The sequence below is a fragment of the Chionomys nivalis genome, chromosome 1 (genome assembly GCF_950005125.1).
Source record: "Chionomys nivalis chromosome 1, mChiNiv1.1, whole genome shotgun sequence".
NCBI lineage: Eukaryota > Metazoa > Chordata > Mammalia > Rodentia > Cricetidae > Chionomys > Chionomys nivalis.
In genome coordinates this window covers 135,925,872-135,938,779 of record NC_080086.1, presented here as the reverse complement: position 1 = coordinate 135,938,779, position 12,908 = coordinate 135,925,872, and the positions used below count along the sequence as shown (strand labels likewise).

The following is a 12,908-nucleotide window of genomic DNA, read 5'->3' as shown; positions in this document are numbered from 1 at the left end:
TTCTGAAAAACGGGTGTCTGGAGCCCTGTCTCCTTCCCAAACGGGGACTATGGGCGGGCTCGTCCCTTGGAGTGAAGCTGCGCCTCTCGTTCCTTTTGTCTTTTCGGAGGATTAGGACTGTCATGGCGCTTTCGAGAAGAGGGAGAAGGCCTCGCTTTCGTCCGGCAGAATTACTTGGGGCACCTCGACTGGGTGGAGGGTGGACAGAGAGACAGGAGACAACGCTGGCAAGCCGTCCGCCGGAGCCCCGCAAGGGGAGGAGACCCGGCAGGAGGCTGCCCTGAGAGCGCCCGTCTGCGGGAACCGCCCCCCGCCGCCCTGTCCAATGGAAACCTGGCGGCGCTGCGGCACCGCCCATCTGTTGGTCCGGACGCCGCGAGGGCGGGGCCCGCAGTTCGGTTGCGCTGCGGAGCGCAGCTGTGAGGGAGTCGCTGCGATCCGAGGCCCCGGAACCCGAGCTGGAGCTGAAGCGCAGGCTGCGGGCGCCGAGTCGGGAGGTGAGCGCCGGAGAAGGAGGCCCTGGAGGGAGGGGCTCGCGGAAGGGCGGCGGGGTCGCCCCGAGCCGCGGGTCGGCGGGACGCGGCCGGCGGCTGCTGTCGGGCGGCCCTGCTTCCCCGGGAGTCGGGCCCGACTCGGCCCGGCCCGTCGCAGCTGAGGGGCCACCCTGGCCGCAGGGCGCCGCCCGCCCTCCTGGTGTCTCCGGCGTGGCCGCGGCGGCCCGGAATTCTGCGGGCGCGGGTCGGGGGGCCCCGGCGTTCTCTTGGAACTCTGGCCGCGAGAGGCGGGGCCGGCGGCGCGGGCGGGGGCGGGGCGGGGGCCCGGGCCGGAGGGCCTGCGGAAGGAAGCGCGGCGTCCGGGCCCGGCCTGCTCGCGGGGCGGCGCGCCGAGCGCGGGGGCGTGGCCTGCGGCCTGACGGCGCGGCGGGGCCGGCCTTTGATGAGGTGGCGGTGGTGCTCGGCCGCCTGTCTGCCAGGGCGCTCGGCACCCGCCGCCCTTCCTTCCCGATGCCGGCCTGGCGACCTGTTGGAGTGTTGAGATGCTGAGGGCCTCGCGCCCTCGAGCTTGCTTCCTTTCTGACTGTGCGGCTCTGCTGACCTCAGAGGCTTTTTTGGGTTTCCTCAGAGCGGCCTGTGGCTGCGAGCTATGTGGGGTGACGCGCAGTGGGCTCTCAACTGGCCGTGGAAGCCCGGAGAACAACTTTGCAAGATAACAGACAATGCCCTGGAGTGGATGCACAGTGCGCCCTCAGGGGAGCTAGAGGCTGCGGGGAGATCGCCCTCGCCGATGTAAATGAGCCTTCCCACGTGTGGTCCCCAAACCTGCCAGCAGCCCCGAGGCCGACCCCCCCGTGTTGCAGAAGTTTCGCACCCTTGGCGGGAGTGCTTGGGGCGCTTTAGGCTCGGCTCTCATTTTACCCACTGGGGCGTGACTGGGGAGGGAAGACACAAGCGTGTACCTTCCGGGACATTTGTCTCTAACTGATGACAGTCTTCTCTTCCTGTGACCTGTGAAGTGGCTGTGTCCTCGGTCCAGTAGCTTTAGATTTCATTGGTACAGCTTCCTGTATTGACGTTCTACTCTTACCGTCTGTTGTAATCGCGCTAGAAATTTAACTGAGCAGCTCTGAGTGAACGGAGCTGCTCTAGGAGCTGAATGAAACAAACTACTATTTTCTTAGCCTAGCTCATCTTTTCTGTTAGATTACTAAGACATTCGCATACATAGCTTTCTTGGCAGACTGAGGAGTATTTCTCGGGTAGACAAGGATTTTCTTAGAAATTAAGTTGGGGAACCATCCTACCAGATATTTTTTCCTGTAGCGCTGTGTTGCTCTTGGAATTTACTAGGACGCTGTGTAGCTCTCGATTCTGGTCAAACAGTGTGGACTGGGGGGAGATGTGCAGAAAGGGCATTAGCGAGAAGTGTGTGGTTGGCTTGGTTTTGATTGCAGCTTTCTGGTGTTCTGAACGGACTTTGGAGTGCAAGTTTCCTTTCAGGGGATCACCTTCTTACTAGACAGTACTCCCTGAGCCTAAGCACACACAGGTTGCAGGTCCTTTACAGCCATTCATTGTTTGCTGGGTGATCCTATTATTTTTTTCATGGGTTAATGAAAAACTTAGGCTTTCCTTCAAGCAGCTCTGCCCCTGCAGAAATGTTGCAGTTTAACACGTTGCCTATGGAGGCTGTAGCTTGAATAATCTGTACCTGAAGGCAGTGACCGGTGTCACATGCAGTGCTTCAGAGAACAGAGAACGGGCAAGTCAGAGCCTCTGAGCAATGTGAATACAAGGGGAGCGGGAAGCTAAGAGGGCTTTGTTTTTTCTTTTCAGTTTGTTCTAATTAAGTTCAGCATTTCATTTATTTCATTTATTTCAATTCAATGTATCTCAAGCACCCGCCCAGTGTGTGACCTACAGTAACCTACAAATGTGACTAAACATTTCAGTGAGTAAATGAAAAGCAATGCTGTTAAACAGTACCCATTTGCCAGTCCCACGTCTTAAGGAAGGTGAGGCCAGTAGGGATGGAAGTCACTCCTGCCAGTCACCTGGCCCAACAGCAGCTGTCTGTGTGGGAGGGATGGATAATGTCACTGTTGGTTCTAGCAGGATAAATCAGTTGGGTATTTCAGCGAGCTGGCTAAGGATGAAATAGGCACATAAGGCTGTCTCAGTGGACCATTTTGGAGTCTAGAGTCATCTGTTCTGAGTAATGCCTGTATACCCTCATTTTTGAGCACAGTGAAAATTGAGGCCCATGGCGAGTCAATGTGAACTATATTGGTTGCAGCACTATTTTCTGAGAAGAAATGGGGAACCCAATTTTATTGTGTATTTGGGTTTGCCCAAAGTGGGTTATGCTGTCATTAGCCTTGTGTTTGGCACTTTGGGGTGGTCTCCAGCTAAGGTAACGCCTCTTCCAGAAGGAGGAGAGCCATTCACACTGCAGTATTTGGGTATGAGTAGTTCTGACTTTAGATTTAAAGGATATAAGGGATATATGTTTTTGAACTGAAGATGAGGTTAAAACTATTAAAGTTTTATAGATCTGTTTTTGACCTCTGTCTTCTCCTGTCTTTGCCCAACCGATGCAGGTTGAGTGTTCATTCCAGCATGTCGGAAGGGGAGTCCCAAACAGCAGTCAGCAGTGGCTCAGACCCAAAGGTAGAACCCTCCTCTTCAGCTCCTGGCCTGACTTCAGTGTCGCCTCCTGTGACCTCTGCCACCTCAGCTGCTTCTCCTGAGGAGGAAGAAGAAAGTGAAGATGAGTCTGAGATCTTGGAAGAGTCACCCTGTGGACGCTGGCAGAAGAGGAGGGAAGAGGTAAGGTGATGGCAGTGGAGTTGTAAACAGTGAGAACTGGAGTAGCTGTCCAGGGAGCAGACCGGACCTGAGTAGGGTGGGGTTGGAAGATGGTCATATGCAATACTAAAATGGTGGGTTTGTGAGGTGACTTAATTCCACTTGAACTGCTTCTCAGGTGAATCAGCGTAATGTTCCAGGTATTGACAGTGCGTACCTGGCTATGGATACAGAGGAAGGTGTGGAGGTTGTGTGGAATGAGGTACAGTTCTCTGAACGCAAGAACTACAAACTGCAGGAGGTAGGTGATGAGGCCTAGGGGCATTAGAACCAGTATTTAAACAGCTGTTGTTGGGAAAGTACTGTAGGAGAGCCTTCATGGTTAGATCATCTAAGGGGAGGGGTCGTGGTGGCTTTCGTATTATTACAGCAATTTGCGAACTGCTGTCCCTGTCTCCCTTGCTCCAGGAAAAGGTCCGTGCAGTGTTTGATAATCTGATTCAGTTGGAACATCTTAACATTGTTAAGTTTCACAAGTATTGGGCTGACGTTAAAGAGAACAAGGCCAGGGTAAGATTTTTTTTTTTTTTTCCTAGTATTTCCTGAATTCTTTGCCAGAGAGCAGCTGTATTTACTGTCCATTTTACATTCAGAGGTTAAGCTGTGGAAGGGGAACAGGGCTTCATCTCCTTACTGTAGCATTTCCCAGCTAACGATGGGGAGGAATGAGTGAACGTTTACTTGCTTCTCTGTTTTTATTGTGCTGTTAAGCCTAAGAAAGTGATCCTAAAAGAAAGGGAAGTTGAACAAACACAGTTTAATATGTATCTGGTATAAATGTCACCAGGTGAGAGATAATGTTTAGATTAAAGCTATAATAGGAAGTGCTTCACTTTCCTAGGTGATTTTCATCACAGAATACATGTCGTCTGGAAGCCTTAAGCAGTTTCTGAAGAAGACCAAAAAGAACCACAAGACTATGAATGAAAAGGTACGGAGGGAGGCTAGCTATAGTTTTAGGCTGGTTTAGGGATTTAAAAAGATGGTGGTGATTATGAAGCCAGTTAATGAGGGATGGCAAGGACTAGTGTGAAGGCTGAGAGAGGAAGGTATCACTGGGTTTGCGGTGCATACCTTTGGTTAAGGAGTTCGAGGCCAGTGTACTCTGCATAGTTTTAGGACAGCCAGGGCAATACAGTGAGACCCTGGAGAAGGAGGGTGGGTGGTGGAGAGGGGAGAAGGAAGAGGGAGGATATTACTGCGGATCCTTGGACCAAACTCTTTTCCAGGCTTGGAAACGCTGGTGCACACAGATCCTCTCTGCCCTAAGGTAAGTAATATGTGGTTGGTTTTCCCCCAGTGTCTCCTCATGTATTTCCTTAAACAGATTGCAAGGCACTATTCTGCTTTTCTATTCTGCCTCTCCCCAATTTCTTTGAGTCATGTGCTGACAAGATTAGTCCCCCTTATGGGGTCCTCCTCGTGTCCTAACCATTACAGTGACCCTGCCTCATTCTCCTTGTGCTTTTCCTATTTAAGTCACTTGGCACAATAGAGATTCGGAGTACAGGGATTGTCATTATGGCGGCCAGGAGGAGACCTGGCCCTTGCTCCTCTTAACCCTTGGGTTCCCCCTGCCCTTAATTTCCTAGTGGCCCCTCTAACAGCCCAGTGCCCCCACAGCTACCTGCACTCCTGTGACCCTCCCATCATCCATGGGAACCTGACCTGTGACACCATCTTCATCCAGCACAACGGACTCATCAAGATTGGCTCTGGTGAGGGGAGGGAGAGATTCTGGGCAGGGGAGCCTCGGGAATTTGGGAACCATGGGGGTAAGGTAAAAGGTGTGGGGAGAATAGTGAATTTTGAGGTGTGGGCTGTTGATAAGAGACAGACTTTTTGTAGAGGTAATTCATAGGGAGAGACCAATTAGTGGAAATGGGGTAGGGTGTACCAATCTTGTACTTCTTGGAGAGAAACTTGGACTAATACAGAGAAATAGGAGGCTGGGAAAGGGCAAGAGATGGATATGAGGCCAAACCCTACCAAAGAGGTTCCAGACTGTGCCTGCTGTGAGTGCTTTCATTTGCTGTGTATTTGTGTGCAGTGACATTTCCGTGTGCTGTGTTTGTGTGTTGTTACCATTTGTCTGGGGCTTGGCTGCTCCATCGCTCACAACTTTTCTCTGTTTTCCTCCCTCCCGCTTACGGGCTGCTCTGTTCCCAACAGTCTTTCATAGGATTTTTGCTAATGGTGAGAGCTCCCTCTGCCCCACTTGGGGCTCTGTTTGTGCTCCCTTTGCTCCCTCTGCGGCTGCCCAGTGCATGCAGTCGTGGGAGCAAGGCCTGTTCCCTGCTTCCCGTGTCTAATTATGCCTGCTAAGCTTTTGCCCTGCCAGCCTCCACCTGCTTGTCCCTTTATAACCTGCTTGTTTCCTGTGGATTCTGCCTGGCTGGACACTTCCTCTTAGTCATATTCCCCTCATCATCCGGCTGGCTCCCTAAATCATACTGTGCGCCTAGATTCTCTGTGACTTGTAGTCATTGTTACAATCAGAGTGAGTCCAGCACAGGCCTGGCCCTGGTACCTCGTTCAGTCCTGTGGTAGGTGATTTTGAGGAATAAGAGTCTAAAGTTTTGGTGGATTAAAAGTGAAACTGATTTAAAGGTATTGGTTCGCTGAGTTTCAGTTAACACAGATGGGTAAGGAAGAGGCTAGCTCCTTGGTTGTGTGTTAAAGCTGCTTTGTCTTTCTTACCCGGGTTCATGAGGTCTTTAGTTGTCCCATAGTTGGAAGGGCTGCCTGTGTTTTTATATTAATTGCAAGGCAGATGAGTCAAATAAACCTAGCATTTTTATGGCCTCTGGATTTGGTAGATCTGTGACTTTGGAAAGAGGAGCAGGTCACAAGTGAAAGCTTTGCCTTTGCTGTGCTACTTGATGAGCCTGAAGCCCCAGTGTCTGTCTGTAGAGTGTGTAGACTGTTGTTTCTGAGTTAGGACCTTAGGCTGCAGACAGGGGAGAGAGGTGGTGTTCATATATAATCTCTAGCTCAAGATTGGGAGACTGGTAGGTTTGTGTCCACTGAGTATTAGAAAACACACTTCAGGAGAAACATGGCTTTTGCAGCCTCTCTCTAGAGTAAGATCATGCTTTGGTGGTGGTCAGATTGTGGGTGTTTCCCTACTCGTAGTGGCTCCTGATACTATCAACAACCATGTGAAGACTTGCCGGGAAGAGCAGAAGAACCTACATTTCTTTGCACCGGAGTATGGAGGTGAGTAGTTTTGCCTTTCTGCCATGTTCTCAGACCCTGTTTTGTTTTTTTTAAGTTACGGTCCCTCACAGATTGTGCCACTCCACCTACGCCCTCCCTGATATAGCGACCTCAGATCTTGGTTTATATTTTATAACCTGAGATAACAGGGATAATAGAACCACAACTTCATCTTTCTGTACTTACATACGTTTTAAAAGTGTACTTGCATACACTTTTTCTTTTTCAAAGAGGTATTTATTTATTATGAATATAGTATTCTGCCTGCATGTATTCCTGCAGGCCAGAAGAGGGCACCAGATCTCATTACAGATGATTGTGAGCCACCATGTGGTTGCTGGGAAGTGAACTGAGGACCTCTGGAAGAACAGCCTGTGCTCTTAACCTCTGAGCCATCTCTCCAGCCCCACCCACTTGGCCACTTCTTATCCAATCAATTCTCTTTCTTACTAAGACATTTGTTTTCTTTAGAAGTCACTAATGTGACAACAGCTGTGGATATCTACTCCTTTGGCATGTGTGCACTGGAGGTGAGGAGACCCGAGGGAAGGGAAAAGAGAAAGCGTGGAATTCAAACACAGACAGGGAAATGCTGGGAGTGACTGTGGGAGCACTGGGTGTGTTCCTCAGATCTCAGCTTTCCCCTCGGGTTTCTCCTCAATGCAGATGGCAGTGCTGGAGATTCAGGGCAATGGAGAGTCCTCATATGTGCCACAGGAAGCCATCAGCAGTGCCATCCAGCTACTAGAAGACCCACTACAGAGGGTAAGAGTCATTGGGATCAATCTCCATCCTTTTTTTTTTTTTTTTTTTGTTTTTTGTTTTTTGTTTTTCAAGACAGGGTTTCTCTGTGGTTTTGGAGCCTGTCCTGGAACTAGCTCTTGTAGACCAGGCTGGTCTCGAACTCACAGAGATCCGCCTGCCTCTGCCTCCCAAGTGCTGGGATTAAAGGCGTGCGCCACCACCGCCCAGCTCAATCTCCATCCTTAAGTGACTTTCAAATGCTTTCAAGTTTATTGTACTTCTTGGGAATATGCTCAAAGAGAAAAGGAATACAGTCAAAATAGAAAACATTAAACACAATTTTCCTGTGAAGGGGTTCAGATAGGTAATATTGAGGTTAAAAATAATTTCTTAGTTAAGTATGTCTACATACAGATGAGCTGATTTGATGGTTACCTCAGTCAGTTGCTACACACTCTTACACAATAATCTTGACATTCCAAAGTAAATTTAAATATCAAACCAGTCATTTTGGATTTTATATTTAATGAGCTAAGATTTAAAAGATGAAAGAGCTGGGTGGTGGTGGTGCACGCCTTTAATCCCAGCACTTGAGAGGCAGAGGCAGGTGGATCTCTGTGAGTTCGAGACCAGCCTGGTCTACAAGAGCTAGTTCCAGGACAGGCTCTAAGGCTACAGAGAAACCTTGTCTTAAAAACAAAACAAAACAACAAAAACAACAAAAAAATAAAGGATGAAAGAATTATGAATCAGTAGGTAGATTAACTATAGTGAGACAGGACAGTCTGAACAAGAACAATTAGGTCAGGCATGGAGGCATATATAATCCCAACATTGGGAGGTGGAGGTAGAAAGATCAGGGGTTCAAGGTCAACCCTCCTCTACATAGAGCATTCAAGGCCAACCTGGGCAGGCCTGGGAACAAAGGGAATTTCGGGACAACCAGAACTACACATAGAGAAACCCTGTCTCCAAAACCCAAAACAAAGCCAAACAAACAAAAAGCAAGAAAGGAACGTTAACAGTTAATTAGGGACAGTAATGGGGAGGAAGAAAGAAACAGAGGTCTAAAAAAAAGAAGCAGAGGTCTAGTTGAAGAGTTAATAGAATGGAGTCAGGGTCTGGTTCACATTAGGATGGGTTGTTGGATAAAAGATCACAGGGATGTGACCTTGTTCACTTTTAAAACTGAAAATAAAGTATGATGCCATAGGATTTGATCAAACGCAGAAAAAGAGGTGGAGTGGTTAGAGAAAGCATGGGAATACAGTGAATTCAGAAATTTAGTGGATAAAGGAAGTGTGGTAATAAATAGTCTTGGAAAACAGAGAATATGGTGAATACTGAACAATACTTCGCTAAGTTTGGGAAGGGAAAAATTAAATTTGGCAAAGATCCAAAAAAGTTGGCCATGAATGAACTACTAAAACACACACGTACACAAACACTAAGTCTCAACATTTAAAAAAAGGTATTGTGGTTGTAGAGTGGAAAAGAAATAACCAGAGCCAGCATGGTGGCTCATGCCTGTAATCCTAGCACTTCAAAGGCTGATACAGGAGAATTGTGAGTTCAAAGACAGCCTGGACTATATGGCGAGTTCTAGGCTAGTTTAAGCCCCCTAAAGAGACCCTGTCTCAGAAAATGAAGTCTAAAAAGAAAAACCAGGAAGATAGTGAATGATAATTTTATCCATTACATATGTATTTAAAGCCCTTTCAAGAGATGGGTCAGTGTTTCCCCAACAAGTGTTGCCTTCAAGCATGTATATTTACAGGCTGTGAGAGACTTGCTAGATGCCTGCTTTAGTCTCTTGTTCTCTTATAGGAGTTTATTCAAAAGTGCCTGCAGTCTGAGCCTGCTCGAAGACCAACAGCCAGAGAACTTCTGTTCCACCCAGCACTGTTTGAAGTGCCCTCACTCAAACTCCTTGCTGCTCACTGTATTGTAGGACACCAACGTGAGTTTCCTGAACCCTGCTAGAAATTGGTAGTGGGACTGAATCCATGCTAAATGAAGATTGCTAGGATTTTCTTACAATTTGGGGCTTCTTCCATCACTGGCATGGCATCTTTATTCTGTTACCAAAGGGATTCTTTACCCCTGTCCCTCCCTCTAAGCCTCCAGTGAACCAATTCTATCTTTACATAATATTCTACCCATTATACCCACCAGACATGATCCCAGAGAATGCTCTAGAGGAGATCACCAAAAACATGGATACCAGTGCTGTACTAGCAGAAATCCCTGCTGGGCCAGGACGAGAACCAGTTCAGACTTTGTGAGTACCCAGCTGAGAGGGTCTGGAAGGGATGATTGATCCCTACAACTCTGAGGTTCTGTAAAATGTTCATTCTCGTGCTTTTTCCTCCTTCTTCCAGGTACTCTCAGTCACCTGCCCTGGAATTAGACAAGTTTCTTGAAGATGTCAGGTGAGAAGGTGGGCTTCTGTGAGGAAGCAGGGGCAGGTGTCCTGCGGCTTTCAGAGAGTTCGTGTGACTTTGTCATCTCCCACCAGGAATGGGATCTACCCTCTGACAGCCTTTGGGCTACCTCGGCCTCAGCAGCCACAGCAGGAGGAGGTGACATCGCCTGTTGTGCCTCCTTCTGTCAAGACTCCAACTCCTGAGCCAGCTGAGGTGGAGACACGCAAGGTGGGGACTCTGGTGTGACCGCGTCTTTGGCTATGGGGGCGGACATCTCAACTACGGCGCTGTCCTGTATGGAGTGCATTTCTGCCCCTTGGCCACCTGGTTCTTCTGTGGGGCGGAAAGGCTTCCAGGTGTCGGTGGGTTCAGTGACTGGTCTCTAGTGGCCGTCCTTTCTGTCCTGTTCCAGGTGGTGCTGATGCAGTGCAACATCGAATCAGTGGAGGAGGGAGTCAAACACCATGTAAGCTCTGGGCCGGGCTGCACGGGGCTGCACGGGGCTGCACTGGATGGAGAAGAGCAGCCTCATTGTCTGTCCTTTTCTCTAGCTAACACTTCTGCTGAAGCTGGAGGACAAGCTGAACCGGCACCTGAGCTGTGACCTGATGCCAAGTGAGGGTCTCCTTTGTTTTGGAGGAGGATGCTTTGAGGGGCATGTCAGGGAGGGGGAAAGTGACAGTTTCTGCAACAGCTAAAGGGCTCCCAGACTGGACTCATTCACCCCCTATCTATCTGTCAGATGAGAATATCCCGGACTTGGCAGCTGAGCTGGTGCAGCTGGGCTTCATTAGTGAGGTGAGGTTCCTGCCCTCTGTGCCCTGGCTGCCTCCCCATCGTCTCTCAGCCTTGTCTCACTGAGCTTCTTCTCCAGGCTGATCAGAGCCGCCTGACTTCTCTGCTCGAGGAGACCCTCAACAAGTTCAATTTTGCCAGGAACAGCACCCTCAACTCAGCCGCTGTCACCGTCTCCTCATAGAGCTCACTTGAGCCAGGCCCCTATCAGAGTGTGGCTGTCCCTGGACATGCTGCAGTCCTCCTACCCCTTCTCCCCAGTCAGTATTACCCTGTGAAGCCCCGTCTCCCCTTATTATTCAGGAGGGCTTTAGGGGCTCCCTGGTTGAGCATCATCCTGCCCCTACCCCTATCTTCCTCCCCTCTGCACTTTGTTTACTTGTTTTGCACAGACGTGGGCCTGGGCCTTCTCAGCAGCCACCTTCTAGCTGGGGCTAGTAGCTGACCTGCTGGCTCCTGCCCTGCCTGTGTGGACAGGAGACCCACGGGCACTGGGGGAGCAGAGTTCTACAATCCCGCTGGGGCGGATGGGCGGGAGAGAAAGGTGGTGCTGCAGGGGTGGCCCCGGGGGCCATTCGAATCGCCTCAGTTGCTGCTGTAATAAAGTCTACTTTTTGCTAAAAGCGTGGCTTGGTGTTTTGCGGCTCATTGGGTGGCACAGCTGCCCAGGTGGGGGCGGGGCGGACCCAGGTGGGGCGGCCCCTTGGAGGCTGGGCCTCAGGGCGGGGGCGGGGCGGGCCCAGGTGGAGTTGCCTTGTGGCTGCGCGGAAGCTGGGATTCTGCTCGGCGGCGGGGCGAGGCCCAGGTCTAGATAGGGCGGACCGGTGGTGGCGGGGGCAGAGCGGCCCACGATGAGGTGCTGCCGCCTCTGCGTCTTCGGTAAGTTGCCTGGCTTTCCTCACCTGTAGTTTCTCGGCGTCCCACGCGCCGTGGCTGGCCCTGTGGTCCCTCCCTGCATGGCTAATATCGCCCTTCCCCCTACTTTTCAGACGCCGCCCGGGGGCCCAGGCGGCTGATGCGTGTGGGCCTCGCTCTGATCCTGGTGGGCCACGTGAACCTTCTGGTGGGCGCTGTGCTGCATGGTACTGTCCTGCGGCACGTGGCCAACCCCCGTGGTGCGGTCACACCGGAATACACCACGGCCAATGTCATCTCGGTGGGCTCGGGGCTGCTGGTGAGCGTGGCTGGCGGATGGATGGGCAAGCGGGGTGGGCTGGGCGCAGAGAGAAAGCCTTAGGCTTGTTGCTTCCACAGAGCGTTTCCGTGGGACTTGTGGCCCTCTTGGCATCCAGGAACCTTCTTCGTCCACGACTGGTGAGAGGGGTGGAGGTGTCTCAGCTCAGACTTCCAATGGGCAGGAGCCTCAAATAGAAACTCAGGTTTCTAAATCACGGGGAAACCTAACTAGGCTGTTCACCCGGTCTTCTACCCCACTAGCACTGGGCCCTGCTGACGCTGGCCTTAGTGAATCTGCTTGTGTCTGCTGCCTGCTCCATGGGCCTCCTTCTTGCTGTGTCGCTCACTGTTGCCAATGGTGGCCGCCGCCTTATTGCCGACTGCCATCCAGGACTGCTGGATCCCTCCATACCACTGGACCAGGGGCCTGGACACACTGACTGCCCCTTTGATCCCACAAGAATTTATGTGAGCTGATTCTTAGTTTTCTCTGGGCCTCACCTCACCTTTGCCCCGTGTGCTGCTCCTCCCCCTTCCAAGGCCTAGTCCTCTTTGTTACTTCTGGTTTTAGGATACAGCCTTGGCTCTCTGGATCCCCTCTCTGTTCATGTCTGCAGGCGAGGCTGCTCTTTCTGGTTACTGTAGTGTAGCTGCACTCACCCTGCGGGGAATTGGGCCCTGCAGGAAGGAAGGGCTGCAGGAGCAGGTAAGGAAGAGAAACAGGAAGGGTTCATTCCACACCCTGGTTGTGTTGAAAGGTGTGTCTCTTAAGGCCCAGTTACTGAACCCACCCTCCCCTGCAGCTGGAGGAACTGACCGACCTTGAACCTTCTGAGTGTAAAAGGCCTGAAAACGTGCAGCTACTCCATCACCACCAGGATTTCCAGACTAAACAGAAAACCTGGGTTTAGGACAGGTAAAAGGCCCCAGGTGGGATGCATTTTGGGGACTGGGACCAGTTATTATTTTTTTTGCTATATTGCTTGCTCTCTGATGCAGGTCGGCTCTTTCTTTAGCAGGCAGCTGCTCTTCTGAGGCGTAATCCACAGGTGTTTTCTACTACACAAGGGGCCCTGACCCGAGGGTGATATAAATAATTGTAATAAAAAGACTAGTTTTTGTTTTCTGTCTGATTACAATTACTTTTAGAGCCCAGCGCACTGCACTGGGTGGAGAGATGTTG

General features: G+C 50.8%; 3 protein-coding genes across 7 annotated transcripts in view; 2 read left to right on the top strand and 1 right to left on the bottom strand.

Moving 5' to 3' along the window:
• Positions 1–379: 379 nt before the first annotated feature.
• Nrbp1 (nuclear receptor binding protein 1) lies at positions 380–11,138 on the top strand. Of its 2 annotated transcripts, XM_057781388.1 has the most exons (19): positions 380–497; positions 3,098–3,326; positions 3,484–3,606; positions 3,774–3,875; positions 4,207–4,296; positions 4,595–4,635; positions 4,989–5,083; positions 5,538–5,561; positions 6,501–6,584; positions 7,056–7,114; positions 7,251–7,349; positions 9,156–9,288; positions 9,504–9,609; positions 9,710–9,760; positions 9,847–9,982; positions 10,167–10,220; positions 10,306–10,369; positions 10,497–10,552; positions 10,629–11,138. In XM_057781388.1, exons 2-19 carry the CDS (start codon positions 3,117–3,119, stop codon positions 10,731–10,733), a joined length of 1,632 nt encoding a protein of 543 aa, XP_057637371.1. In that variant the 5' UTR covers positions 380–497; positions 3,098–3,116; the 3' UTR covers positions 10,734–11,138. The 2 variants fall into 2 exon arrangements, with proteins under 2 accessions (XP_057637371.1, XP_057637378.1); XM_057781395.1 differs by lacking the exon at positions 5,538–5,561 and having other exon boundaries at positions 10,629–11,137.
• A 133-nt stretch (positions 11,139–11,271) lies between these two features.
• Positions 11,272–12,829, top strand: Krtcap3 (keratinocyte associated protein 3). Of its 4 annotated transcripts, none has more exons than XM_057781435.1 (7): positions 11,272–11,428; positions 11,539–11,705; positions 11,804–11,863; positions 11,987–12,193; positions 12,297–12,431; positions 12,529–12,641; positions 12,742–12,829. In XM_057781435.1, exons 1-6 carry the CDS (start codon positions 11,401–11,403, stop codon positions 12,634–12,636), a joined length of 705 nt encoding a protein of 234 aa, XP_057637418.1. In that variant the 5' UTR covers positions 11,272–11,400; the 3' UTR covers positions 12,637–12,641; positions 12,742–12,829. The 4 variants fall into 4 exon arrangements, with proteins under 4 accessions (XP_057637418.1, XP_057637408.1, XP_057637391.1 ...); XM_057781425.1 differs by having other exon boundaries at positions 11,539–11,723; positions 12,745–12,829; XM_057781408.1 differs by having other exon boundaries at positions 11,539–11,723.
• The window catches only part of Ift172 (intraflagellar transport 172), a 40,061-nt gene continuing 38,938 nt past the window's right edge, over positions 11,786–12,908 (bottom strand). The window contains exon 49 of the mRNA XM_057781352.1: positions 11,786–11,911. The gene's annotated coding sequence lies outside the window, so the exon portion shown is untranslated. The remainder of the gene's footprint in view (positions 11,912–12,908) is intronic.

Excerpts from the sequence above, each read along its gene's own strand:
- Nrbp1 (XM_057781388.1), top strand. The coding sequence starts at position 3,117 with ATGTCGGAAGGGGAGTCCCAAACAGCAGTCAGCAGTGGCTCAGACCCA. Across the intron at positions 3,327-3,483 it reads GGCAGAAGAGGAGGGAAGAG|GTGAATCAGCGTAATGTTCC; the intron begins GTAAGGTGATGG and ends ACTGCTTCTCAG. Across the intron at positions 3,876-4,206 it reads TTAAAGAGAACAAGGCCAGG|GTGATTTTCATCACAGAATA; the intron begins GTAAGATTTTTT and ends TCACTTTCCTAG.
- Krtcap3 (XM_057781425.1), top strand. The coding sequence starts at position 11,401 with ATGAGGTGCTGCCGCCTCTGCGTCTTCG. Across the intron at positions 11,724-11,803 it reads CGGTGGGCTCGGGGCTGCTG|AGCGTTTCCGTGGGACTTGT; the intron begins GTGAGCGTGGCT and ends TTGCTTCCACAG. Across the intron at positions 11,864-11,986 it reads ACCTTCTTCGTCCACGACTG|CACTGGGCCCTGCTGACGCT; the intron begins GTGAGAGGGGTG and ends CTACCCCACTAG.